Below are 24,996 nucleotides of genomic sequence, written 5' to 3' on the forward strand. Positions count from 1 at the left end.
GTTAAATATATTTTCCTATTCCACATGCATAGAAATCATCTTCAAATATTCTTTAAAACAGCTATTTAATTATTTTTCAAGGTACGTTGGGCACATAATTTTTCAGTAGTGCAGTTAGCCGCTGAAGAAATTAAGGCATCCTATTGTTTTGATACATCTCATCTATGTCTCCACACATATGCTGGCAGAATAGATAGTCTGGGAGATGTGGGACGACAGACACATCATTGTGGAGTTCATCTGAAGGCTGCTGGCCTTAATGATGACTAGTATTACTATGGCTGGATTCAGGCCAGTGAGATGAGTGTGGCCAGCTGGCACTAAGAATGGTGTTGGAAGCTGGCTTTGAGTTAGGTTCAAGCCGGAGGCTGACAGGAATTTTTCTTCTGAGGATAAAGGTAGGGTTTGATTTGGGACTGAGTCTGGCTGATGACATACAGAGAGGATGTGTTTAGAGTTTGCCACTGAGCCAGGTATAGGGTTTAGCAGTAATGGTCTTTGGTTAGGGTCAGGTGTGGGACTGTTGAGGAGGACCAGATGAATTAGGTTTGCAGTTAAGGTGGTCGATCCCAGCAGAACAAGTTTATTTATGTCAGGATCTGCAAAGGGGTTTTATCACTCAGAGATATCTGGTTGTTGCTGAACCAAGTTTTTGCCACTGAGCTTGGGTTAGGGTTAGCATTAGTCTTAGACAGACATGGTCAAGTTAAGAAGGATCAATTAAGCTAGATAGCAGTGGCAGAGCCTGACAGAATAGGTTTTAAGTATAAAGTTTAAATTTATTTTATGGCCAAGAAAGGGCTGGAGATGAGAGACAGGATTCAAATTGTGTCAGTGAACAAAGTATAAATAAGGTTGCATTTGAACTACAAGACTGATGTAATCCCCAGTTCTACCAGTAGCTCTGTAGTCCAAACCAGGTAACATGCCTCCTGCCTGGCTTCAGCCTCCTGGGATCCACTTCCAGTAAGGCAAGGACAGTTTGAGTGTTCAGCTGGAGTGAGGAATTGAGAAGGGACTAGGAGAAAGTAATTTATTTCTAGGTGTGAGTCCAAAAGGAAGTTAAGCAGTCTAGGTTCAACACTCAGGCTTGGATGAAAGCCAGGAGTTAGATCCTGGCCAGTGAGGTCTGACATTGAGGTTGTTGATGTAGAGTAGATGGTAGGGTCAGGTGAACTAGGTTTAGAGCTGATAATTGATAGGAAGGCAACAGGCTCTGCTTAAATCAGAAGCTGTAGTGATTACTTGCTTAGGGCTAACATTGGATTGGGGCTTGGTGAGATGTTGGGCAAAAAAGTCAGATGAACTAGAGGAGGTTACAATAATTCAGAGTATTTAGGACTGTAGTCTGCATCAGCAGTGTTTCAGTTTGAAGTTTGCAAAAACAGCTGTGTACAGATTTGAAGTCTAGTTGGGTAGTCAGACTTGTGATTCCTAAAAATAAGCTTGGTAATATTTGGATGCTGCTGATTTCAAGGATGTGCACTAAGAGCTGACGGGTCTGATCAGATGGCTAGAAGAAACACACCTCTAGTAAAATAAGGAGAGGGCTCCTTAGGGCGGTCATCTCCACACCTGTCTATAAACCAGAGTAACGGTGAACCAAGATGCTTTTTCTCACATTTAATTCCAACATGATGTTTAATAAATACCTTAGTAAAGAGAAAGAAAAGGCCTGCTTATGTCAGGGAAGTTGATGTTTTCAGACGTTGCACTCCCTCATGTCTTTGATCTCCTTTGATCTCCTCTGTTATCATGCAATGAACAACAACACACGTAACAGTAATGTATTTTGGGTATTTTCTTGTAACTGTTCTTTTACTGATTTTTAATTTCTTTTGTTTCTGATACACTGAGAAAGAAAAGCGTGTACCTTTATGCCAGATCAGCAGACTCTTTTCAGTTCTGAGTTCTGGGCACTGGGCTTTTCCTGTTACATTAAGTTACTTGGCAAGGCCTCGTGTGGAGATGAGTCAGCCCCTTTAAGCAGATTTCATTTGAGTAAAGTAAAGGTAAAACAAGTATAGATTAAATCTGATTACACAGCAACTGTCTTACTGACTGGTAGGTCCAGCCAAGAAACTCAGAGGTCTTGGTGCCCATGCAGCTAAATTAAATCCCCCCAGAACATTTCATCTGTACTTCAACCTTTGTCCTCCAAAACAGATGCACTGAAAGCTGTTGGGAATGATCCCAAACTGTGTCTGAATGTTGTTTTGGAGAACCTTAGTTGGTGCAGGGCAGCAGTGCCAGGAGCAGTAGTGTGGAAGATCATGTTCCAGTGCCCAGGAATGCTCTGGTCACTGGTAGATTTTACAGCCTTAGAGACTGAAAGACTCCCAAAGCCTATTTGTCTCTCAGAGTTCTGCTTTTAAGTGTTTCCCTAAGATATATTGGTATTTGCATCTTGTTAACATCTTGTGATGATATAAGAGGCATTTTCTTAGAACTTCTTGTTTAGTTTAAGTTCTGTGGGAGTGAACTTCTGTGGGAGTTTGATAACTGGCTTGGAAAAGCAGGTGAGAGGCTGAATATCACCACAGGTATGGAAAGCGTGGAGAGAGCAATATACCCAAGAATTTATACCACCAGTTTTAGTCACCTTTACATGGCAAACATTGGAGATGTGGCAGTGAGTGTCACTGAGCTCCAAGTGCTCGCCGTTTCATTGTGATTACCTATTGTAGTACATACATGTTTGTACCTGATTGTACAAGAAGTGCTGAAGAGCATCTTCACTGCAGCATCACTTCCTCCCTCCCCTTCTACCCATACAGCATAACTATGATTTATAGTGCAAGAGGTTTCTTGTGAAAGATGGGGCAAATGCATGTTGGCTCAAAATATTGAATAATAAATTGTTTTCTCCTATAATGTCTGTAGTTGAATGCTGAAAGTACAGTTTGCATATCTGTTTTTATTGTAAACCCTAGAAGACATTCGAGTTCTAGTTTCCATTGATATAAATTAATTTATAGAAAGTGAATATTAACATTTTAAAAGCCAGAATATTTATTGGTCTACATATAATAATTTTCAAATGTCTTATATCTGAAGTTTATAAAGTTGTAAATAAACTGTAATAAACTTCATTTTTGTAAAGCAAATTTTACCTGACAGCCCACAGAATGATAATTTCAGTGTGTTTAGGAAGCTGTTTTCAGCAGAGGACATTTCAAGATTTCTTGAAAGCATGTAATACTACTGAATCTTACTAAATCGGAGTAATTGAAGATTTTTTAAATTGGTTTTATTGCAAATCATCATATATATATATATTAAAAAATCTCTGTCTTGCATGTATGGACTCAGTACTTTATATTTCTCTGGAATAATAAGTTAATATATTTTTCCATATATTTTTGAGGATTTCTATGTCTATTTCACTGATCTTTTTTAAACTTCTAGTATCAAATTACATGCAATATTTTAAAATAAATTTTAAAAAATTCGTTCTTATGAGAAATGAACAACAATATTGATTTATGTAATCCTGGGTGGCCCTGTCACTGTAGATGTCTAAAAATATCCCACCTGGCCTCTGGGTGCCATTCCAGACAGGTATGGGGTTTTCTATGGTTTTGTGATATATCAGTCACTGCAATGATGGTGTAAAGCTCTGATACATCTGAGATGACACGATACACCTGTGTTTGGACAACTACTGTATTAGGGTCTCCTCTGCAAAAATGTACCCCCAAGGCAGCGAAGACTCGCGTTGCATTGGGTTTGTGATTGTTAAGCAGGTTGTCAGCAATCAAGAAAGTTTTTGCCTGACTTTCCCACTCTAGACCTTGACCTTCTTCTGTCGTTTTTGTCTGGTGTTCCTGTTCTTCCTTGTTATTAGAGCAGGCACACTTGGTGCATATGCTGGAACCCATAGAGGAGCTTTCAGAAGAGGAAAAAGGTAATGATTGATTCAGCTCAAAATACAGTGGCATGTGTTTCTTGAAATAAAAAGTATCATTTGATATCTACAGTATTTTTCATTGTATTTCAATATGTTTGTGTGCTTTGGGTGGGAACATTTTTTGTGTCAGTCTCCTGTTTGCTGTTGGTGCTTGTAAATATTACAGTCCTTATCCAAGTTCAATGTTTTTATGAAAATCTGGCTAACTTCTTTAGAGCAGGCCCATTCCATATGTCTAAAGGCACTTGAACTAAGCAGAGCAAAAACGTTTGATGGGGAATAGCCTCTCACTGGGAAATTTTTGGTGGTAACACTATTGCCATGTGCTCACTTCCTTTTTAAGCTTGGCATAAGAGGATAAAGAGTTCAGGTAAAAGGAAGTTGGTGGTGGAAGTTGAAGCTGCCAGCTTTCATAAATGTACCACGGATACTTTTCCAAGTAATCTAAGTTGCACCTGCTCATAAGCAGCCACAGCTTCAGCCAGGGTTGTGATGAAATTACATAGCCCAGCACTCGCAGCTGTTCTTCCTCATCTGAGGAGAACTTGGAGAAGGCCACATTTACAATGACTGAACAGAAAGCACTGGTTCATCCTGCATGGTATTCTTTTGAAGGCAGCTAACAGTACTTTGGGTGAAACACCAAATAGCTGAATAACATAAAAACCTATTCTGTGTGCAAAAATCAAAATCAATCTTGAACCTTACAGCCAGTGAGCTTAAATTTTGAAGGAACAATGCTGTTTTGAAAACAAGATTGTTGTTTGAATAGATCTGTGCATAGAGAGGTTTCCCCAGGGAAAATCCAGTGACTCTGAACAACCTGAAATAAAGACTACTTACATTTTTGCCGTTCTTTCTGCTATTTCTCTTGCTTGCCATCTTCTCTCTTGATGGATTGTCTTTGATTCTTCTGCTGTGCCTAAAGGCATGGCCTGCAGTGCAGGAAAGAGAAAGAAAGAATGCAGTCTGAAAAGACAGACCAGGATTTTTTTGGTTTTGATGACAGTCATTTGTAAGGGGGAGTGTGAAAACTCTTGACTCAGAACATTATTTTCTAGGATTATGTTGGAGCTGAGACATGGACCAGACTTAAGGTCCCTTGTCTTCAAAGTTGTTGAATCTAGTATTTAGGTGTTCAAAAACGAATAAGAACAGTTCCTTAAGTAATTTCTCTGGCAAAGAAGATTTGGCTTGAGTTAATTAGCAAGAATTAATATTGTCATTAATTAGGATAATGCTGGATAGTCTTGTTACCCATATTAGTATGTAGTAATTAGGAATTTAAAAATTATTTTAAATGTATCTATTTTATTTTAAGGATTAACATCTGAAAGGGACAGGATTTTCAAAAGGCTCCTAGGAGCCTTCCAGTTTAAAATGTCTCATGTATGGCTTTCTGGGAGGATTTTGTACTGCTTAATGCGTCTTGTCCTGACGGGATAGTCTGATAGCCCTGTGTTTCCTCAAGACCAGTGCTTAGCCTCTTCTGGGACTCAGCTCTCCAGACAAATCACTTTTAATCCCATCTCTATCAGGGACTGTGTTGTCCACACAGTTCCCAACCAGATGAGATTTCAGCTTGATTATGTCCTCTTTGACACAGATCTATTAGTATGGTAACTGACCTCTCTTTTCATAACGTACAGTTCTTTCCAGGGTCCATCAGAAGCCAGTTCCTCAAAACTGCCAAAATATCATTTGTGTATCTTGAGACTTTTTTGTGTCTTCTTCAGGGTGCTTATCTTTCCCTTAAAAAAAAAAAAAAGAAAAGTAAATGGAACTGCTTTTTAAGCTCTCATTGTTTAAAAATAGGACAAGTGGCACATTTTTTCTGAAATAAAACATTTGAAAGTCACAATATGGAATTACTCCTTCATTTATGTCCTTGTCTGTTGGCTGGCAGATCACTCTGCTACCCTGTAAGGTAAAGAGACTGGAAAGAGACAAACTCCTGTCCAAGATTTACCCTTTATATCAGGGGAAATGGGAGTGTGGTTTACGGCATGCTTTCGTGGGGTGTTTATACCCTTTGTCAGACAGCAGCAGCCATCATGGTTCCACAGATGATTGTTTCATTTATTTAAGTGGCATTCAGTAAAATTTTGTTTTGCCAGAGACACTTTTATAGACAGGTTTCAAATGGGTGTGTTTTGCTTCTTTACTCCCCTGTGTGACCCTATAATACTTTGGCCTAAATTAAATGTCAGTCTTTAATTTAGGTGGAAGAATTTGTCTATATGATTCTTTATTTGTTGCACAAGAGCTCATGTCATTATTGACACTTAAAGCAAGGGGAAGACAGAGAAACTTTGTCTGCTTTTAAGTATGTATGATGTCAGAGACTTGCTTGGAAGAAAACACGACACTGAACTTGGTCCTCGATTATTATCCATCATGTATTTTCTGTGAAAAGGTCTGCCCCAGACTAAGGTTTTGTCTTTACCAAGAGTTTTAAAAGTGTTACAACCTTAAAAATACTTGATTTCAGTAGGTGATTTTTATCAGAGAACATAATGTTGCTCGAAGCTTTTCTTGAGAAAAAGTTTGTTGTATTCCTCTTCTTATTCCTGGTAGCTTTTATTTGAAATACCACTTTTAGAGAACTTAATTATTGGACGACAGTCTTTATCAGAAGTTTCCAAGTACAGTGCTAAAAATAAAGATCTGTGTTGCTAAATATTCAGGTATATATCTTTACAATGATTCTGTAAGAAGAACAATAAAAGATACTGGTAATGGTGAGAACAAGGTGTTGAGGTATAGATGGTGAGTGAGCTGACTTTTGGAAGCTAGCCCAAGATATTAAAAATAATACAACTCCATGAAGATAAAAAGTGCACATATGGTGTTTCTAAAGAGTGCATGCTTCAGTGCAGTTTTTAATTGTGTCACGTACTGTGGATTTTTCAAACGTCTCTTAAACGTCTCTTCCATTCTTGTTTCAGAAACTGAGAAAAGTGATTGTAAACCACGTAGAAGTAACTACTATTTGATAAATGCTCTGAAGACTGATCCTTCTTTAACTAAAGAATTACGAGTTGTTTTGGAGCAAGCCCTGGAGGAGAAGCTGGAATCCTTGGGAATTAAAGCAGTAAGATCATTTTGAATTATTTAAAAGAAGGGTAATCTTTGTCCCACTTTTTTTTTCCTATTCTCTTTTACTCTTGTATCACAGTCCTCAACCTATAAAATCCAAAGCTAAATTTCCATGTTTTATATAAGTGTAATTCCTTAACCACTAACCTGAGAGGATGGCCATCAAATTACAACTGCGGAGGATATGGCTGCACTTGCGAGCAGCGTTAACAACTTCTGTGATTTCTCTACAAGCTTTGTCATATCTGAAGTGTAATAGAGTGTATATGGTTGTAGAACATAAATCCCAGAAATAATAGCCCCTGTGTTTACAGTACGATTTGTTTCCTTAGGGTGTTCGCGGCATACCAAATGATCGCTTAAATAAAGTGTTGCGTGCTATTGAGTATGCTAGAGAATGCAAAGAGAAGCAACAGCCTGCCATGCACCGAATTCGAGAGCATCTTGAGCGTCAAGTTAGCTTTAGGGTTGAAGAGAAATCATCATCTTCTAACAGACCTGTTTTGTGTCTTCAGTCTCCTTGGGAAGGTTACAATGTTTTTTTGGTTTTATTCATTATCTTACATTTTAGAACTGCTATTTAAGCTTTTATTTAGCAACATTTGTGTATAGCTGTTTTCCTGTTTTTTCATATAAATATTCTATATAGTTATGACCAACTAAACTGTTTTCTTTAAAGGGTTCTTGACATTGTGTTTAACTGCAAATACCTTGGCTCCTGTGTTGGAAGGTGGTGTGTTAAGAGTGTAGCATTTTGGCAGAAAATAAGCCCCCTTGATTTCCAGCTAGTCCTCAGAGATCAGAAGGACTAGGTATGTCTGGGCTTAATTTCTGATTATAGCCAATTCAGCACTTTAGGTCTGGCTGTGTTCCCAGATGCACCAATAGTGTGGTGCACTGTAAGTCACACACTGTAAGTCTGGTCTCATTTTGCAATCACAGATTCCCCAACTGTGACACCTTAGCATCAATCCCTCTGCCACCTGGCTGATTGTGGCACTAAGGGTCGTCCAGCTCGGCACACCATCATGTCCACAGTAATCCCTTAGCCACACATCTCATGGCATATCTCATGCAAGTCCCTTCATCATATATCTCATGGCTGTAGGGCTCATTCCTACATTATCCACGGGTTGACTACACTCACGCCTTCAATTTGGTGCCCCTGTCACACCTGTATATAATTGATTTTTGGGGTGTCTCTGTAGGGCAATTGCTTGTACCTCTCCCCCCACACCTTTCATTACACCACACCCAGACCTTAGGTGTTTCAGATGGATATTAGCCAGATTTTTACATACATGAATATTGTTAAAGCAAAACATATTAGAGTCAGTATTAATAACAAAAGGATGAAGGAGCCTATTGAAAATTCCCGTAGCGGTGCATGACCATCTGAAAAGGGGGTCTCCCCACTGGTGCTATTCATCTTCACACATTCCAAGACACTGTGTATTTCTTCTGCATTATGATGGGTAGAGATCAGTCTTTCAGCTGTTTTCTCAGGTTCATGTTAACAGTCATTGTAAATCATGTCGTAACAATCTCTTCACTATGGTAATGTTCATTCCAATAGGTACAGGCAACAAATCTTAAATTAGTGTGTAGTTTGGTTGTAACAGTTGGTAAGACATTACAGGAGCTGAATAATTAAAGTCAAATCCTGTAATTCTAACAGAATTGCAAAGACAAATATTTGAACAATTACATGCATCTACAGTAATGTTATCTACAAATACACAATCACAAAGCATTCTTATACATATCCTCTTCCAATATATACAACTATTGTCTTGGAAATATCATTGGGATATATCTCAAAATGACAGACATTCTGCTCTGTGTCAAGACAATGTCTTGGGCTTTGATGGTGTTACTTTCACAACAACTCAAATGTTATTTCCATACAACTCACGCATTGACATCAGTGGTTTGCCATTTATTTCTGATCTCTCAGGCCCCTACTCTGTGTTCCGATGCATAGACTATAGTGCTGTTGTGATTTAAGCCTAATACAATGATTTCATATATAGTATATACTGAAGCATCATCTATTGTTAAGACAAAAGCTGTGGCTGTCTTCTTAACGAGATCATAAGTAAAATTGATTAGATGCCACTAGAATTGAAATTCCCTTTCAAATTCAGTGACTTTATTTCAGGTTACCTTTCTCATTTCAGTGGGCAAAGTGCCCTCATCTCCTTCCCTTATATTTGCTGCCACAGTAAATTTCACCAGTTAGAAGCATGTGTGGTGCAGAATGTACTATAGTTACCATATTGATTAGCATAGATAAAAGAAGTGAGGGTCTCCACCCTGCAGGTCAAGCTTGCTGATGTGTGAACCAGATTTGGTTCATGATGGTAATAATTGCTCCTACAAGAAGGATAAGCAGTCCTTAGATGTGATGTTCAGTGAAGGTGTGCTGACATCATTCCTGGCATCATTCCTGGAAAGGGAAAACAATACAAGTCTCATCGCAGTTTGTCCGGACGTGTTACCCATGAGTGACTCGACTTATTTAACTGCTTGAACTAATAAGTCCATTTTCAAACTCAGAATATCTCTCTTCTGTCTCTTTAAATGTAGTCAAGCTGAATCTCTTCGGTTCATTAGGACCAGTTTGAAACAGGTTGCAGTAAGTACCATGTTCTCAACAGAACCCTATTCTGCTATAGTAGGGTCACCGGGGTGTGTAGGACTGAGCTGTTGGAACAGCTTCGTGTGTTGCTCAGTCCACTCCCATGATTCTCCCTTTTTGAACAAATTGTATAAGGGATGGGCAATAATAGAAAAAACAGGGATATGTTTGCACCAATATCCTAAAGTTCCCATTAACTACTGTAATTCTTTCACACTAGACAGATTCTGCCCATGGTCTATTTTTGTTCCAGAGTGTCAGAAGCAGTTCCTTTAACTCACCAGACTCTGAGGAACTTAACCTCCTTCAGGCCATTGACATTTGGATATAGGAATGTTTAAGCCTAAGGCTGTTAACCCATTCCTCACATTTTCTGGTGCATACATAACCTCTGTGGGGTCCTCAGCACCTGTTACTGCATCATCTTGTTGCAAAAGTGTAACTATAGGCCCGAGGCTGAGTGCAGGAACAATCTGTTAAGTATAGGTCTGGTCACATTCAAAAGAGCCATTTGAGTTCACGAATAGAACAGTTTATTAAATGCAACATATGCAGTTCCTTCGGATGGCCAGTGATATATATACATTAACTGCAGAGTTGCTGTTTATAGCACTGACAATACACTTGCAGTCACAAGCTTAATTTCCTGGGTCAAAACACCTGGTGCATGTGATTCTTACCAAGAGGCATCTGATCTCTGAGGACCAGCTGGAAAGCAAAGGGGTTTATTTTCTGCCAAATTGCTGCACTCTTTAACTCAGCACATGGTAGCTCAGGACTGCTTTGAAGAAAAGAATTACTATTTTCTTTTTATTTTTGTAAAACTGTAGTCTGCAGCAGACATCTTTAATTGTGGAAATTAAATATAAAAGATACTGGACATTGTTTCTAAGAATGAGATAGATAATTTTCCTTGTAGATAAACAGAAATTCAGTCAATTGGGAACTTCCTTACCTGCCACACCACAAAAAACAGTAAAACGGTCTTCACCAGCTGTCCGCACACCTGGGCAAAGAACGGTCATCACTGACTACACGTCTACACCAAAGTAAGAGATGCCATTCTAAGAGTACTCAGGTCCTGTTACCTTAGGTAACAGTCCTATAGGTTTGGGGGTTTGTGGCTGGTGCGAACATTTCCCCAGCTGCAAGAATTGGGCAAAGAGTTCAGATAACTTCTGTATAAACTTTATGCTTGCTTAGTTGACTGTCAGTCTTGAAATAACTTGTCTTGTTACTTTTAGATCCAGGAAGATTCTTGGAAGTGGAGTTTCCACAAAGACACCTAGCATCACGTATGTTTTGTTCCCTTGTTTTTTTGAAGAAGACTTTTTTGGTGACTGAATTTTGCCACACAAAAGTTAATATTAAGCTAAAATCATAAACACTTTCTGGGCTGCATATTTCATATTTTGGTTTAAAGTATTACTCCATTTGAGTGTTTTATTATAATCCCTGAAAGGTAGCATGTTTTTCTTTCAGCAGCTGTAGTCTTTGTTGTGATCCAGAGAAAGAGACACTCAGTAAGATCAATAAAAACTTCCTTTGGTTTCTTTCTTAGTTGCTTTTTCGACCCAGTTAAAGGCATTTAGAGGCTTTGTTAGCCTAATTTTTTCAGTTTATTGATGTTTTCATACTACAACCAAAATTAAACACAATATTCTGTATTCCTTTCACATCGGATACATTACTTTGCAATTTCCTGCACTGAAAAATTCCTATCTTATTTTCATCTAACTGATGTCAGAACAGATTTTCTGTGGTGCAGATTCCTTGACCCTGAAATTTGCTTTACTTGCTGATCCGTGAAGGCCTATTTGTGTTTGCCTGGCAAGATTTCTTATATATACTGGTCTCTTGTTTTGTAAAGATGGTTGCATAAATGGAAAGAGTCATGTCTGTATAAGAGATGGTTTTGTGATAGCTTCCTGAATTTACTTAGCAGTGTGATTTCTTTTAAATAGGGTGGGGTTTTTTATAGTTAGAATTTAGGGGAGATTCTTGGTTTTTTCACATTAAAAATAATGCACATGTTATTGGAAAGGAAAATACAAGGAAGGTAAATACGTATGTAGTGATGCAGTCACTGAAACCTATTAAGTCCTCATGTTGCATGTGTTTTTGCTTAGAACACCCCCATTCAGTTCAGAGGAAGAAGCCGATGAAGATGACATTAAACAGTCTTACGTATCACCAAAAATGTTGCAAAAGCAGTCCAAGCCAACAAGCAGCAAAGGCCATGCTTTTCAGAAGGTTTCTGGCAAAAATGATATGGATGGGATGGAGAAAAATGAAACTGAAGAAACTGGAACACCTTCCAAAACTTTAAAAGGTTTTTCACTACTTTTGTGTATGGATATTGTAACAGCTGTGCATGATTTTGCATTTCATGATAATATTTCTGTATTAGAAAACATAATGAAGGCAGACTATCTAGTCTTGAGTGTATGTATATATAGGTGTACACTTCATGTTTTTGCTAATGCGTTTCTATTAATGTAGGACTATGCTCTCCTATATAAATGCAGAAAAAGAGACAATCCCTGTCTCAGAGTGACTTCTTTTGCTTATTTTTACTTTGTGGAAGATTTCCAGAGGGTGTACAGTAAAGTCCTTTCCTTGTGAATGGAAACCATCTATATAATTTTTTCTGAACTTTAGAAACAGTTATCCAAAAACTGACCAAACAAGTTGGAGAGAGTCTTTCTAACCATGGAAATAAAAACAAACCAGCTGGAGGAATTAATGTTGCACAGGCATTTATTAAGAAAGAAGAAGTGAAAGAACCAAAGGTATCACCTTTAATATTAATTATTATTACATTAAGTAATTGAACTATGTATGTATATGTTACTCTTTTTTTTCATGCTGAAATCATCTTGATGCAGCAAAGAACTTAATTCTCAGAGACAGTTTTGGAATTACAGCTAAGTAGTCTTTTTGGGTACATCTGCACTGGTATATAGTAAAGTGCTAGCAAGGGATCTGTGGCAAGTGACTTCATCCACACTACTTATTTAGCTTATACCATGACTGGTTTGGATTACTACAACTAGCCTAAAGTTTGGGTGCAATTGGTATCACTCATCTTCTACTCTAACAGCACAGAGAGACCTTCTTTACTTGCTTTCCTAGTATGTTGTTTTGATGGATGTTACATTTTTTAAAGATCTGTCAACAGTGGCCAACTGTGTAAGGAATTTGGGCCTCAAGAGCAAAATAAGCCTTAAAATCTATGTTTTAAAGATGTTGTAGTTTTCCTTGATAAGCTCTCTTCCCACATCTATCAATCCCCTGAATCTCAAGGTAAGGACTCCAGGAATGAAGTCCCTCCCATTGTGATAGAAAATAGGTTTGAGACCACCAGAGGAGACTGAACTTATATAAATCCATGGGACCTGATGAGATGCTTCCCAGGGTCCTAAGGAAATTGGCTGATGTAGTCACCAGGCCACTCTCTATGATAATTGAAAAGTCATGGCAGTTGGGTGAAGTCCCTGACAGAAAAAAGGAAAATGTCAGACCCATTTTTAAAAAGAGCAAAAAGGAGGACCCTGGGAACTATTGACCAGTCAGATTCATTTCTGTGCTCAGAAAGATCACAGAACAGATCCTTCTGGACAGAAAATTACACTGTAATGAAAAAAGGGTAGGTTTAGATTAGGTTTTAGGAAGAAATTCTTTACTTTGAGGGTGATGAAACACTGGAACAAGTTCCCCAGAGAAGCTGTGGATGCCCCATCCCCGGAAGTGTTCAAGAGCAGGTTGGATGGGGCTTTGAGCAATCTGGTCTAGTGGAAGGTGTCCCTGCCCATCATTCGACTTGGTGATCTTTGAGGTCCCTTCCAACCCAAATCATTCCATGATTTTATGAAAAATATTTTTGCTGTAATACATTTAAAATACATTGTGTCCCTGATGTATTAACACAGTGGTGTGTTTTCCTGTATGGACATGATGAGTTCAAAATGAGTTTATGGACCTAGAGCAGGCATTGCTACTTTGTTTCTGGAATCTTTACAGAAGAACACACCATCTTGTATTCATAATTATATATGAATGGGCATATATTCATGTCCATATTGATATGTTTAAATGTAATGTATAGTTCAAGTCAATTCTTTAAATCTTAGCTGGGGTTTTCAAAGAGACATAAGCAGAAGAAGCCATTGGAATGATGTTCTCTCTGAAAATCCAGAATGCTTTATTAGCTTCAGTACTAATAGCTCAAATGCTTACAGCTGCTAATGGTCGTTCTCAAAACCCACAATACAATAAAACCTTTGCAAGGCATCCCATTATCTTATGTTTTATAAAGGTCATGTTTCACAGAAGTTACTTCAGAAACATTGTAGAGAAAATTAATTTTGTGCTTACACAAAGCCGTATTACCTGAGTTCACCTGTACCAGACATCATATGGATTATGGTATTTCTATGGAATAATTCCTTGAGTTAATAAAACTACTTAGCAGTTTTGATTGGTGCTGTATTTACACTCAATCAAAACTGAATTCTGTTTGAAATTGACATTTTTCTCTGGGTTTTGTACTTTGTGAATGTTTGAGGAAACTTTGTTCAGCTTTTTTCAATATGTGTGACTCTGACTTTCCCATTACCACACCCTCCAAATGCAGATTATTTGAAATAGCACAATGTTGAATCCTGGTATGTTAATAATACAGCACACTGAACAGATCTGTCAGTTTTTGAAAAACAGTTTGCAATGTTAAAATGGAAATATGTTGCAAGATAAAGCATTACTGCAGTCTCTTCCCTTCTTTCGAGACATACGACACGTTCATATTTGTTGATTTTTCTCTAGCATGTACATACCTTACATTGTTTTCTAATAGCATCTGAACCTTCCTTCTGTGCAATAGAAGCACCTTCTGTATCCTTTCTATAACACTGGGAGATTCCAGTGAACTAGTTTTAGCTTTGTGAGAAACCATTATTCACTTTCCACAGTTAAGCTCTCTAATAATGGCTCAAATCCATTGAACTACATCTGATTGACAGATAGGGAAATGCTGTAGCTCTTCTTTCTAAATCTGAATGAAGATACTTAGTTCTCAGGCATATGAGGTAAGAAGGACCATGGACTCAATGCCTTCAAGTTCATCTGTTTGACTGACTCTCATTTTGTGAACTCATTATGCAAATCCACCACTTAATTAAAATATGCTTGTACATGCTGACAGTGAGTCTTCAGAGAAATGTATATTTTACATTTGAGGATTGTGTGTTTTTTTAATTTTCATTATTTAATTTTTTCTTTAAATAAATTGGTTTCAAATTGAAACAGCCTTTTTTGCAATATTTTTTCCTGGCATGACTACAGAATGCTTATAAAATGCCACCTTGCATGGTAACATGTCATATCTTTATTATCCTATAAGTAATATACATTCTAATGCTTAAAGGACTTTCATCCCATTGGAATAGCTAATATTCCAGAAAAGATAATCCTTTTTCAAGTTACACATGTAATACCTGAAAACAGAGGTTTCTGCCAGCTATAAAACTGGAAGAACTTTTAATGTTGCAGTTCCTGACTTCAAAAAAAAACAAACCAGTTTTAACTTTGGAACTGTAACAGTGAATTAGTATCATTTAGGTAATTGAATCAATGTGGATTTTAAAACTGTTGTGATAGATGTCATAAAGGCCATGTGCCAGTACATTTTCTTTGGCATTTTCACCTTGTTGAGTTTATGGAAGATCTCAGGACAAGTTGAACAGACAGAGGAAAAAGGCATGTTTTTTCTTTTTCCTGTTAGTTCACAGAAGCTGATGAAGATGATTGGGATATATCATCGATAGAGGAAGACATTTTATTGATGAAAGATGATAGAGGTCAGAAGGCACTGACAGTTCAGAAAAATGAGTCCAATGCTGCATCAGTGGTACATGCATGGGGTCTTCCGAAGAAAAGTGTACCAAAGGAGGAAGGTAACGTATTCATACTAAGCCTTAAGTGACTGACACACCTATAGGAGAATTTAAGTACAGTGTATTACACGTTGTAATTCAGTAGATGGTGTTTTGTAAGAAATGAACAAGTAAGAAAAACTGTGTGCTTGGTTTTATGACATCTAAATGTCATATATTTATGATACTTAGTTATATGTAAACCACACACACATGAATATACAGAGATGCCAAGAAATTTGAATTTGAGATTTTAAAGCATATAGTATTATCAGACTTCAACCTTATATCAAAAAGTAATAATCCAGGATTTTTTTGTTCTTCACAAATTTAAGGGAGGAGGGCAACTTTCTTATTTTGTCTTGAGAATAATAATAACAAAATTTCAGGTTTGTTCAAGATGTCTAAGTGACCTACCAGGCTGAGATTAATATTTAAACTACTGCTATAGTAAAAGCCTGAATCTTACAAAGAACTTATATAGTAGTTTCTAACTCTAACATTTCAACATATGTAAAGCAGTGTCAGTTACATAAAGAGACTCAGGGTTATTTTTGAAGGGAAAGTAATGTTGACACTACCTGCTTTTACTGTGCATTGTATTCTTTGACTGAAACACCCTTCATTTTATCAACATTTGTCATTTCCTCACTGGTTGAAATTTGGGACTTCCTGAAGTCCATGGGTGTTTGCTCACATAGCATGTCATTTTATCTCTCAGATGAATACAAAGTAAAAATACCCGCAAAAGAGTATTAATAATTATTAATTTTTAAAATTAATAATTGTTAATTTTTTTATCTGTTTGTTTTAACAGGCCTTCATGAAGCTGATAATACAAGCACGTTAAAAAGCAGCTTAGTGACTGTAACAGACTGGAGTGATTCTTCAGATATATAAGTGTTCCATTCCTGATGGGAGGCCCTACTTTTGGGTTCTGCTGGGGTTGAAAATGCAGTTGAAATCATCAAGTGTTTCCTATTAATTTCTCTCATGGGTCATGTAATAACAAGGAATACTGTTTACAGAGCTCTCCTGTCTTTCAGTCTGAATCTGAAAAAGAATACTGAAATATACTGGCCATGTCTATTTGGAAATTGAGAGTAATTCTTCTTTCTCATTGTGGTGGTTCAACCCCAGCCAGCGGCCAAGCTCCAGCAGCCACTCACTCGCTCTCCCACCAGTGGGATCAGGGAGAGAGCTGGAAGAGTAAAACTGAGAGAACTCATGGGTTGAGATAAAGACAGTTTAACAGGAAAAGCAAAATCTATGCACACAAGCAAAGCAAAACAAGGAATTAATTCACGTCTTCCCATGGACAGGCACGTGTTCAGCCATCTCTAGGAGGGCAGGGCCCCATCACACATAGTGGTGACTTGGGAACACAAACGCCATCACTCCAAATGTCCTCCCTCTTCCTCCTCCTTCCCCCCACTTTATATACTGAATGTGATGTCATATGGTATGGAATATTCCTTTGGTCAGTTGGGGTCACCTGTCCCAGCCATGTTTCCTCCCAACCTCCCATGCACCCCCAACTTCCTTGCCAGTGTGGCAATATGAGAAACAGAAAAGGCCTTGGCTCTGTGTGAGCTCTGCTTGGCAATAACAAAAACATCTCTCTATTATCAACACTGTGTCCAGCACAAATCCAAGACAAAGTCCTATACTAGCCACAGTGAGGAAAATTAACTCTACCCAAGCCAAAACCAGCACACTCATGAATTCAGTGGTGGAAGTCTCTTTCATTTCACTGAGGTGAAGATTTTGCCTCTAATGTTTACATTAAAGATTGAAACTTGTCTTGCTAGAAAGCCTGTTAGCCAATGAACAGAATATACTGCAGAATGTTACTTTATACATTTTTAATGCATATTTTCATGTATTTTATCATAAACTTTATATAAAATTGTGAACATTTTAAAGAAAATGTGTCCATGTATTAAACATTTAAGTTTCTACCATGGTTTACAATAAACACCAAATGAAAAGAAAAAAGCCTCAGCTATAAAGCTAATTATTATTAAATGCCTTCTATTTGGGAAGGTGGTTTACTTGGGGTTTTTTGTATTGAAGTTGAGTCTTTGTGAACATAAAAGCACAGAAATTGGAAAAAAAATTAAAATGTCAAGTTGCAGTGAGAAAATCACTGACCTGCCATTGCAGAAGTACTTTGGTATTTCTGTTTTGTCCATACTGGCTGCCTTCTTAAAAAAACACAGTAGTGTTTCAACTTAAACAAAGTACAAAAATAAAGTAAAAAGAATCTTGAATGACTTTGCCGTTCTGGTGTAATTTAGATGGTGTCTAAAAAAATACAAAACCTTTACTGTCATAGTGTCATTATTAATTACAACTGTTCATTTTTTTATATTTACACTGTTGTCCCAAAATAACCAATTTTTATTGAAACTCCAAAGGTCCATCTGTTCAAACCTCGTAGCAAACCTGAGTTTGGGTCTGATTTTAGGGATTGAGTCTAGAAAGCATTCTGTGGTTAATCTCTCTTTTCATTTATTGACTTGTGCAAATATTCCTTCAAAAGTCATCACATTTCTGTGGTCAGACAAAAAAAAACACTAGCTGAATTTTTGAACTGTTGTAACTCAGTCGGGATTATCTAAAATTGTGCTGTTTAGTATTGCCTGCTTTTATTTGGTCATGCCTTCAGGCATGCCACTGGCAGAGCAGACAGCTGGCATTGCTTGGGGTTTTCCTTCTCTTTTGTAACCCAGTGGCTTCAAGCCACTCTAGAGCCAAAGGTGTCAAGCAGGAGGGAATGAAGACAACCCCCTGGAAGTGTCTTGTCACGAGCAGGGCTGAGTGCTGAAGCAGGGCAGGAGTCCAGTGGTACAAAGCAAATGCAGAACAAAGGAGCTGTCCCTGAGCCTTGCTGTGCCCTCCTCCCCGCCCCCCCTCCACTCCCCACAGGCTGCAGCCTCACCCAACCTCTGCTCTCCTGCCACACACACAGAAGGCTGGTGGTCACACGTGGGCAAGTTCTGCATAGGCCGGGCAAGACCCTCACCAGCAATGGGTTTTGTTAACAACTGGCCCAGACTACTATCAGTACCTACTCCGGCTTACCCAAATCCCACACTAATTTGCAACCCATTCCTTCTTATTCCTGTGGCCAAGCTGCACGCTCTTCCACCCTGTGAATACAGAGATGAACTTTCCCACTCCCACCTGTCTTGGTGCTGCAGTTACAATGCACTCTGCAATTCTGTCACCACTAAGTGGTGAAATATTCTGCCTATTAACCAGTACAGATGTACAGATTAGGGTTGTTTTGTCCAGCACTGAACCCAAGTCAGAGATTATTGCAATATCTCAATACGATATGTGTGATGCCATTCCCATAGGCAACTGACATGACAAGCTGAATTAGTAAATACCTCATTTTTTTTTTTTTCAAGAATGCAACATCAGCTCGTGATTTCCAGGTATAAACTTTACAATACCAACATCAATCTTAAAATATTACATAATAAAATTTACATCAGTATGTAAAAAGCTGCAAGTTAATATTTTTAAAAGTCATTGTCTTAGTGGTAAGTACATTGAAGTTGGGAATGGGGGGGAATCACTCTGAATGAAACGTACAAAATCATTTTTAAAATGCTTTGAGTCTTCCAACAGTGCAACTAAACATAAGCGTTCTTGTCAAAGTGCTTTGGTGGGGTTTTGTCTGGGACACTGTTGTGGACCTTTGTACGAGAAGATATCACAGATGTGGCTCCATTATACACATATCCTCTCCTGAAAAGAAAATACAAGTATTTACAGCTCATCCCACAGACAGGTAAGGTCTTTGCATCCAGGCATTATAGTAATAAAGCTAGAAGAAATGTAGAGGAAACTACCTACAAATTTCAGGGGAGGGGGCACATTCCTTCTCTGTGTGGTTCCATTCTAGTTTGACATTGCAATTCACTTTTATATAAACACATATCCCTTGTTTGCAGCTACGTAAATTAGGGCAGAATCGTGAAATACTTGGGCTGTGGCAGATCCTAGGTGAACAGTTCCTCCCTCCAGCTGTGCCTCTTCATTATTACTCCTTTTCTGCTGCTGGAGGTCCCACTGCCACCACTGCTGTCCTTCACCTCTTTCGCTTTTGATCTGATGATTTGGGATTAAAGAAACTTGTCTATTCACACCTGTAAAGTGACCAAACCACTTTTCCTACATCAGTGAATGCACTGTTTTCCAGCAGTAGTAAATTTATGCAGAATATATAACATGAGTATTTGCTCTGAGTCAATAGCTTTTCTTAATTAAATTATCCTTCAATCCCCTTATTTTCTTTTATCCACACAATCTCTTTCTGAATCTCACTATAAAATGTTTTGGAACAGTAATCAAACCGCATACATACAGGGGGTACAAATGCACTGGTATTGATTTCTTTCAGTATGTACAACTTGTGTTTTACCTTGGAGAATTACTGTTTTCAGCTATTGAGAAGCAGAATATACTGCCACCAATTATGCAGAGTGAAGCTCCAGCCCATCCAATGAACAAAGCTGCTCCTAATTCATACCTACAGGAAGTCAATAAATGTGTTTAACAAAAGAGAGCATGGATTTAACAGATTTTTTTCAGGATAACTGAAATTTATATTTTTCTTCAATAACTTTCCATTGACACATACATTATTCATCACAAAATCAGCAGCTCTGCCATTCCCCCACGTTCTTTTCATTATTTCCCTCTGACTCGGGAGGCAAACTCTGTCCCTGCAGTACACTTGAGCAATGCTTATCTCCCTGTACAGCCAGCTGGGGAGCCTGGCCTTTCTGCATCTCCTCCTGGATTGCTTTGCTGTGGGGTTTCATCATTCTTTGGCCTGTTTACAGCAGCTCCTGTCCCCTTGGAGCATTTGGTTCCTGTTGGGTCCCAAACTGGCTTCTGCTGAGTCAGAGACTAGAACTTCTGCCTACAGCTCTCCCTAAGTTTCCCCTCTGTCTCTCAGGATCTCTCTGTCTCCCTCCCTCCCTATCCCTCCTGCTTAAAACACGAAGGGAGTTGTACATATATATTATATGCATATGCAATTACATCTATATATCTGCAATATGTGCATATACGTATGCAGATGTAAGCATATGATAACATGAGCATATGCATACGTAGGTGCATGTTCCAGAAACCTTCTGCTTCTCTCATCACTGTGGCTGGATTCTGTCTGGAAGATACTGCTTCCCCCCAAACCCATGGACAGAGCTCCAGGTGACCAGCAATGGTCCCCTCTGCTGCCCAGCCCAGCCACAACCTGTTTGAGGCCAGAAACTGCTTAGTTTGACTCCAAAAGGAGATGGTGGTGCTTTAGGAGTCCACGTTTCTAAAACAACAGTAGTAAATGAAGGAAAAGAAGGACATGGGGACAAGATTCTTGTCTTCCCCCTCAGCCCTGGAGCTTCAAGACGAGCAGCAACCCATGGCTGCCACCTCGTTTTCTCCATTCTCCAGTTCTTTGCCTGAGGTACCACTCTTTAAAACACTTTTAGGATGACCTGCATTAGGCTGCAGGCCCAACAGTCTTCAGAGCCTCCTATTCCTCACTATTAGAACAGACTGTGTGTCTCTTGCTCCCTTCTCTGCTCCCGTTGCCCCTTGAGGAGACCTTTATCTCCTCCTGATTCCTGGGATCCCGCACTGAAAACACAGGCCCTGTTCCCCATCGAGCCGTGGTTATTGGCCAGGTGCTTGTGCTGTTCAGGCCTTTGTTACTAAATTTTTTTTATTTATTGAGCTGTGGTGAGGCAGACGAATAAAAGCTTCTGCTTGACAGTCTACTGTACATCTGAAAGACTTTTCAGCTAGTTCTGAACTAGTGCACGGACCCTAATTTTACATTACTGGAATATTTAACTGAAAATACCTGTCAGTTGTCCTACAAAACTTCTATCTTTACAAAGATGGCACTGAAGAAACACTCAAAAATTGCCTGTGAGAAACAAAAAAATCACTTTTTGGTGTTTTCTCGAGAGTCTAACCAGAGGTAAAGCACACACTTTTTTAACAACAACAACAAAATACTCACACAAGGACAAAAAGCTACACTTAGGATATCTGTGCTAGATGCCCTGGATACCCAGGTTTGAGTAACTTCTGATTCAGGAGCTTAGTGCCAAAAAGCAATAGAGACTCTGGAGCTCAGACATAGAACACTTCATGAGGGCTTGCACCCTTCATGGCCCCACTAGTGCTTTAGCTTTTAGGCTCCTTTTTCATTTTCCGTTTACATCATCGAAGTAGAGCTTTATTTATCATCCTTTGTAAAAAAAAGTATCAGATTCCCCCAAATGTTCTCCATACCCAATGTTGGGGATTAAATTAAGTTTAATTTATAAAATATTAGAAATAACTTGTGCAGGTTTAAGTTTAATTGTAATTTGTGTACAGCTTAGCATAAGTGGGCCCTGCTCAAAACTCAATATAGATGAATTTTAAATGAACTCTGTTTGTTAGCAGGAAAGGCCAAGCAGGGGAGTAAACAGAGAAAGTGTGGTTATCTTCAGATAAGGCTTAAGACCCTGGAAGGCCCCAAGGCTGGCCCAAGCTGGAAGAACAATTAATGGCCTGTCCACATGGACAGGGAGAAAGAATCCAATGAGGCGTTAGAAGACTTCAGACCATAAATTGCCATTGGACCATGAGGTGTATGCAGCACATGAAGAGTAAGTGAAATCAGGTGCATAGACTGTGAGGGGATAAAGGTCCAGGGATTACTTTGTCTGGGGTCCCTCTGTGGAGACACCCAGCTCAAGGTGCAATAAACTGACTCTGCCTCAGAACCCAGGGTCAGAAACTTTCCTTAACACCAGTGTGGGGCTTAGGCACCCAACCCCCAAATTAAGCTGCTGGAAACCATAGCTCAGCTGACTTTCATCCTGGAAAACTCTGCACCTAGTCCTGTTTGACTTCAAAGTCTGCCAAACCTGCAAAGATTTAATTCTATCTATGCTCACATTTTCAACCACGTGCTACATTTTTCACATGACTCAAGGAGATTTCTGTCTGTTCAAGGACTGGGGATTCTCTTATTAGAAGCAGAGATCTACATTAGAACTTATCACCTAGGATCCCATTATAATCAACATGCAAGAAATACATACAAAGTACAGTTCTAAAACACCCTCGAGGCACCTCTTTTATCAAGCTGCAATGGCAGATTGAAGGGACTAACTTGGATGTGAGGTAAGCCCCATCCTGGGGATCCTTCCGTCCCTGCTAGTATGGCCAGACCACACCTAAGGTATGTGGATCAGGATTACGCTCCCCACAGAAGTTGGTGCAGACCACGGCAGTGCTGGAGAACACCACTGGACCAAGGTCAAGGAAGGCTGTTGCAGTAGGAACTTACTTGTCAAGACCATTTGCCTAGAAAGTGGGAAACACAAGTTTGTTTCCACATTTTTATCTCACAACATTAAATGGTTGGCCAGAGGAACCATGAGGAAGTTAAGGAGACAAATTGCCATCTCGCCTCCTGAAGCTCTTCAGCTGTACAGAAAAATAACCCAAGACTATATTGGATTTAATTGAGTAGAAAAGGGTTACCTGACTGTTGCCTACTAGTTGGTAAAGAAGACATGGGGTTTGGCCTTTGTTCTTGGGATTTTTTGTACTTTTTAAGCAACATTTGTTACTATACCATATATAAACAGGTTGCGTATATGGCCCCTTCTTGGATGACTGCCACACCGCTAGGTTAATGAGTTGCAGAGCTGACCTAATTGGTCTTTCCTCCATATCTTTAAACAGATAAGGCAATCTTTCTGATTTATACTGGTACTTATGAGAAAAACTTCAAATTTTCAATTGCATATAAAACCTCTGTATGGCTCCCTGGATATTATGCAATCCTTCTTTTAGCTCCCATTCAAAATGACAACGCCACAAGTGCAGCCTGCCAGGGATCAATATTGGGCCCAATGCTGTTCAACATCTTCATAAGAGATCTGGGTGATGGGATCAAGTGTACCCTGACTGAGTTTGCCAATGATACCACACTGAGTGGGGAAGTGGGCACTTCAGAAGGGAGAGCCACCCTGCAGAAAGACCTGGATAGGCTGGAAGAGTGAGTGAACAAGAACCTTACGAAGTTCAAAAAGGACATGAGTAAGGTCTTGCACCTGAGAAAACATAGTCAAGGAACACAGCACAGGCTGGGATCTGCACGTCTGGGAAGCAGCTCTGTGGAAAGAGACCTGAAGGCCCTGGTGGACAGCAAGCTCAATATTGAGAGGACAGTGTGCTGCTGCTGCAGCAAAGAAAGCCAACGGGATGCTGCACTGTATCAACAAGGGTATCATCACCAGAGATCAAGAAGCCATTATCCCACTGTACTCAGTGCTTGTCAGGCCACTCTTGGAATACTGTGCTCAGCTTTGGTCCCTGCTATGCAAGAAAAGATGTGGAAAAGATGGAAAGGGTCCAGAGAGGGGCCACAAAGATGATCAGCGGACTGGGAAGCTTGTCACATGGGGAAAGGCTGAGAGAACTGGGTTTGTTCAACCTTGAGAAAGGAACGCTTAAGGAAGACCTTATCACCACGTTCCAGTATTTGAACGGTGGCTACAAAAAAGATGGAGACTCCCTTTTTACAAGTAGTCACATGGAAAAGATGTGGGATAAGCGGGTACAAATAACCCCTGGAGATTTCAATTGGACCTGAGGACAATTTTTTACAGTAAGAACAATTAGCCATTGAAATAATCACTCCATGGAAGTGGCGGATTCCCCAACATCAGACTTTTTTAAGGTTTGCCTGTACAGGGTGCTGGGCCATCTTGTCTAGACCACACTGTTTCTGAGAAAGACTGGACCAGATGCTCCTTGAGATCTCTTCCAACCTGGTATTCTATAATTCTATGGTATTTGCAGCACTTAAGAAGCTAACCCTAACATCCCATCAAAATCCAGTATTTAAAAAAAACCTTACCATATGAAAAAAACTTTACAAACACTGGTACTGCCAGACAAAGAAAAAAAGGAGATAGGCTTTTTTAGAATAAATTTCTGCACTTGCTGTTTTCCCCTTCCCTCTTTATTATTAAAATCTTTGCAGAAAACGCACTCCTCTATTCTTAAAATTCTATGTTTCGAGAACCAAAGTAGTCACTCTCTGAAGTCTGTGGCTGCACATCCATGAATTACGGATCACTAACAGTGAAATCAATCTGATTAGAGATCACTGGCAGCTCAGGGGGGAGGGCGTGAAATTCATGAAGAGGTTTAGATGTGGTGACTGCTGAGGACCACGAGAATTCACCTGCAGAGAACTGAAAGCCACCTTCAACTACACTGACCAGGCAGGCTAAAAAAAGGGGTTTTTTTCAGTAATCCAGGGAGGTAGAATTCAGTGAAAGAACCAAAGTACAATATCAGTACAGAAGAAAAAT

At 39.1% G+C, this 24,996-nt stretch overlaps 2 protein-coding genes across 7 annotated transcripts in view; one reads left to right on the top strand and one right to left on the bottom strand.

The window, feature by feature from the left end:
- The window catches only part of DZIP1 (DAZ interacting zinc finger protein 1), a 43,290-nt gene extending 25,232 nt beyond the window's left edge, over positions 1-18,058 (top strand). For 3 of the 4 annotated variants that reach the window (XM_051780601.1, XM_051780602.1, XM_051780603.1), the window contains 9 exons: positions 3,848-3,907; positions 6,859-7,004; positions 7,342-7,537; positions 10,570-10,699; positions 10,895-10,945; positions 11,780-11,982; positions 12,312-12,442; positions 15,433-15,604; positions 16,401-18,058. In XM_051780601.1, the coding sequence (XP_051636561.1) occupies positions 3,848-3,907; positions 6,859-7,004; positions 7,342-7,537; positions 10,570-10,699; positions 10,895-10,945; positions 11,780-11,982; positions 12,312-12,442; positions 15,433-15,604; positions 16,401-16,483 (1,172 nt within the window). In that variant the 3' untranslated portion in view covers positions 16,484-18,058. The remainder of the gene's footprint in view (positions 1-3,847; positions 3,908-6,858; positions 7,005-7,341; positions 7,538-10,569; positions 10,700-10,894; positions 10,946-11,779; positions 11,983-12,311; positions 12,443-15,432; positions 15,605-16,400) is intronic. The other variant, XM_051780604.1, reaches the window with a different exon arrangement.
- Positions 18,059-18,970: 912 nt separating this feature from the next.
- CLDN10 (claudin 10) overlaps positions 18,971-24,996 on the bottom strand; it is a 59,074-nt gene continuing 53,048 nt past the window's right edge. For 2 of the 3 annotated variants that reach the window (XM_051780674.1, XM_051780673.1), the window contains exons 4-5: positions 20,022-20,129; positions 18,971-19,345 (exon numbers count right to left, since the gene is read on the bottom strand). In XM_051780674.1, the coding sequence (XP_051636634.1) occupies positions 19,231-19,345; positions 20,022-20,129 (223 nt within the window). In that variant the 3' untranslated portion in view covers positions 18,971-19,230. The remainder of the gene's footprint in view (positions 19,346-20,021; positions 20,130-24,996) is intronic. The other variant, XM_051780675.1, reaches the window with a different exon arrangement.

This window comes from Manacus candei, unplaced genomic scaffold (genome assembly GCF_025592945.1).
Source record: "Manacus candei isolate 608988 ecotype Guabito, Panama unplaced genomic scaffold, ASM2559294v1 h1tg000014l, whole genome shotgun sequence".
Taxonomy (NCBI): domain Eukaryota; kingdom Metazoa; phylum Chordata; class Aves; order Passeriformes; family Pipridae; genus Manacus; species Manacus candei.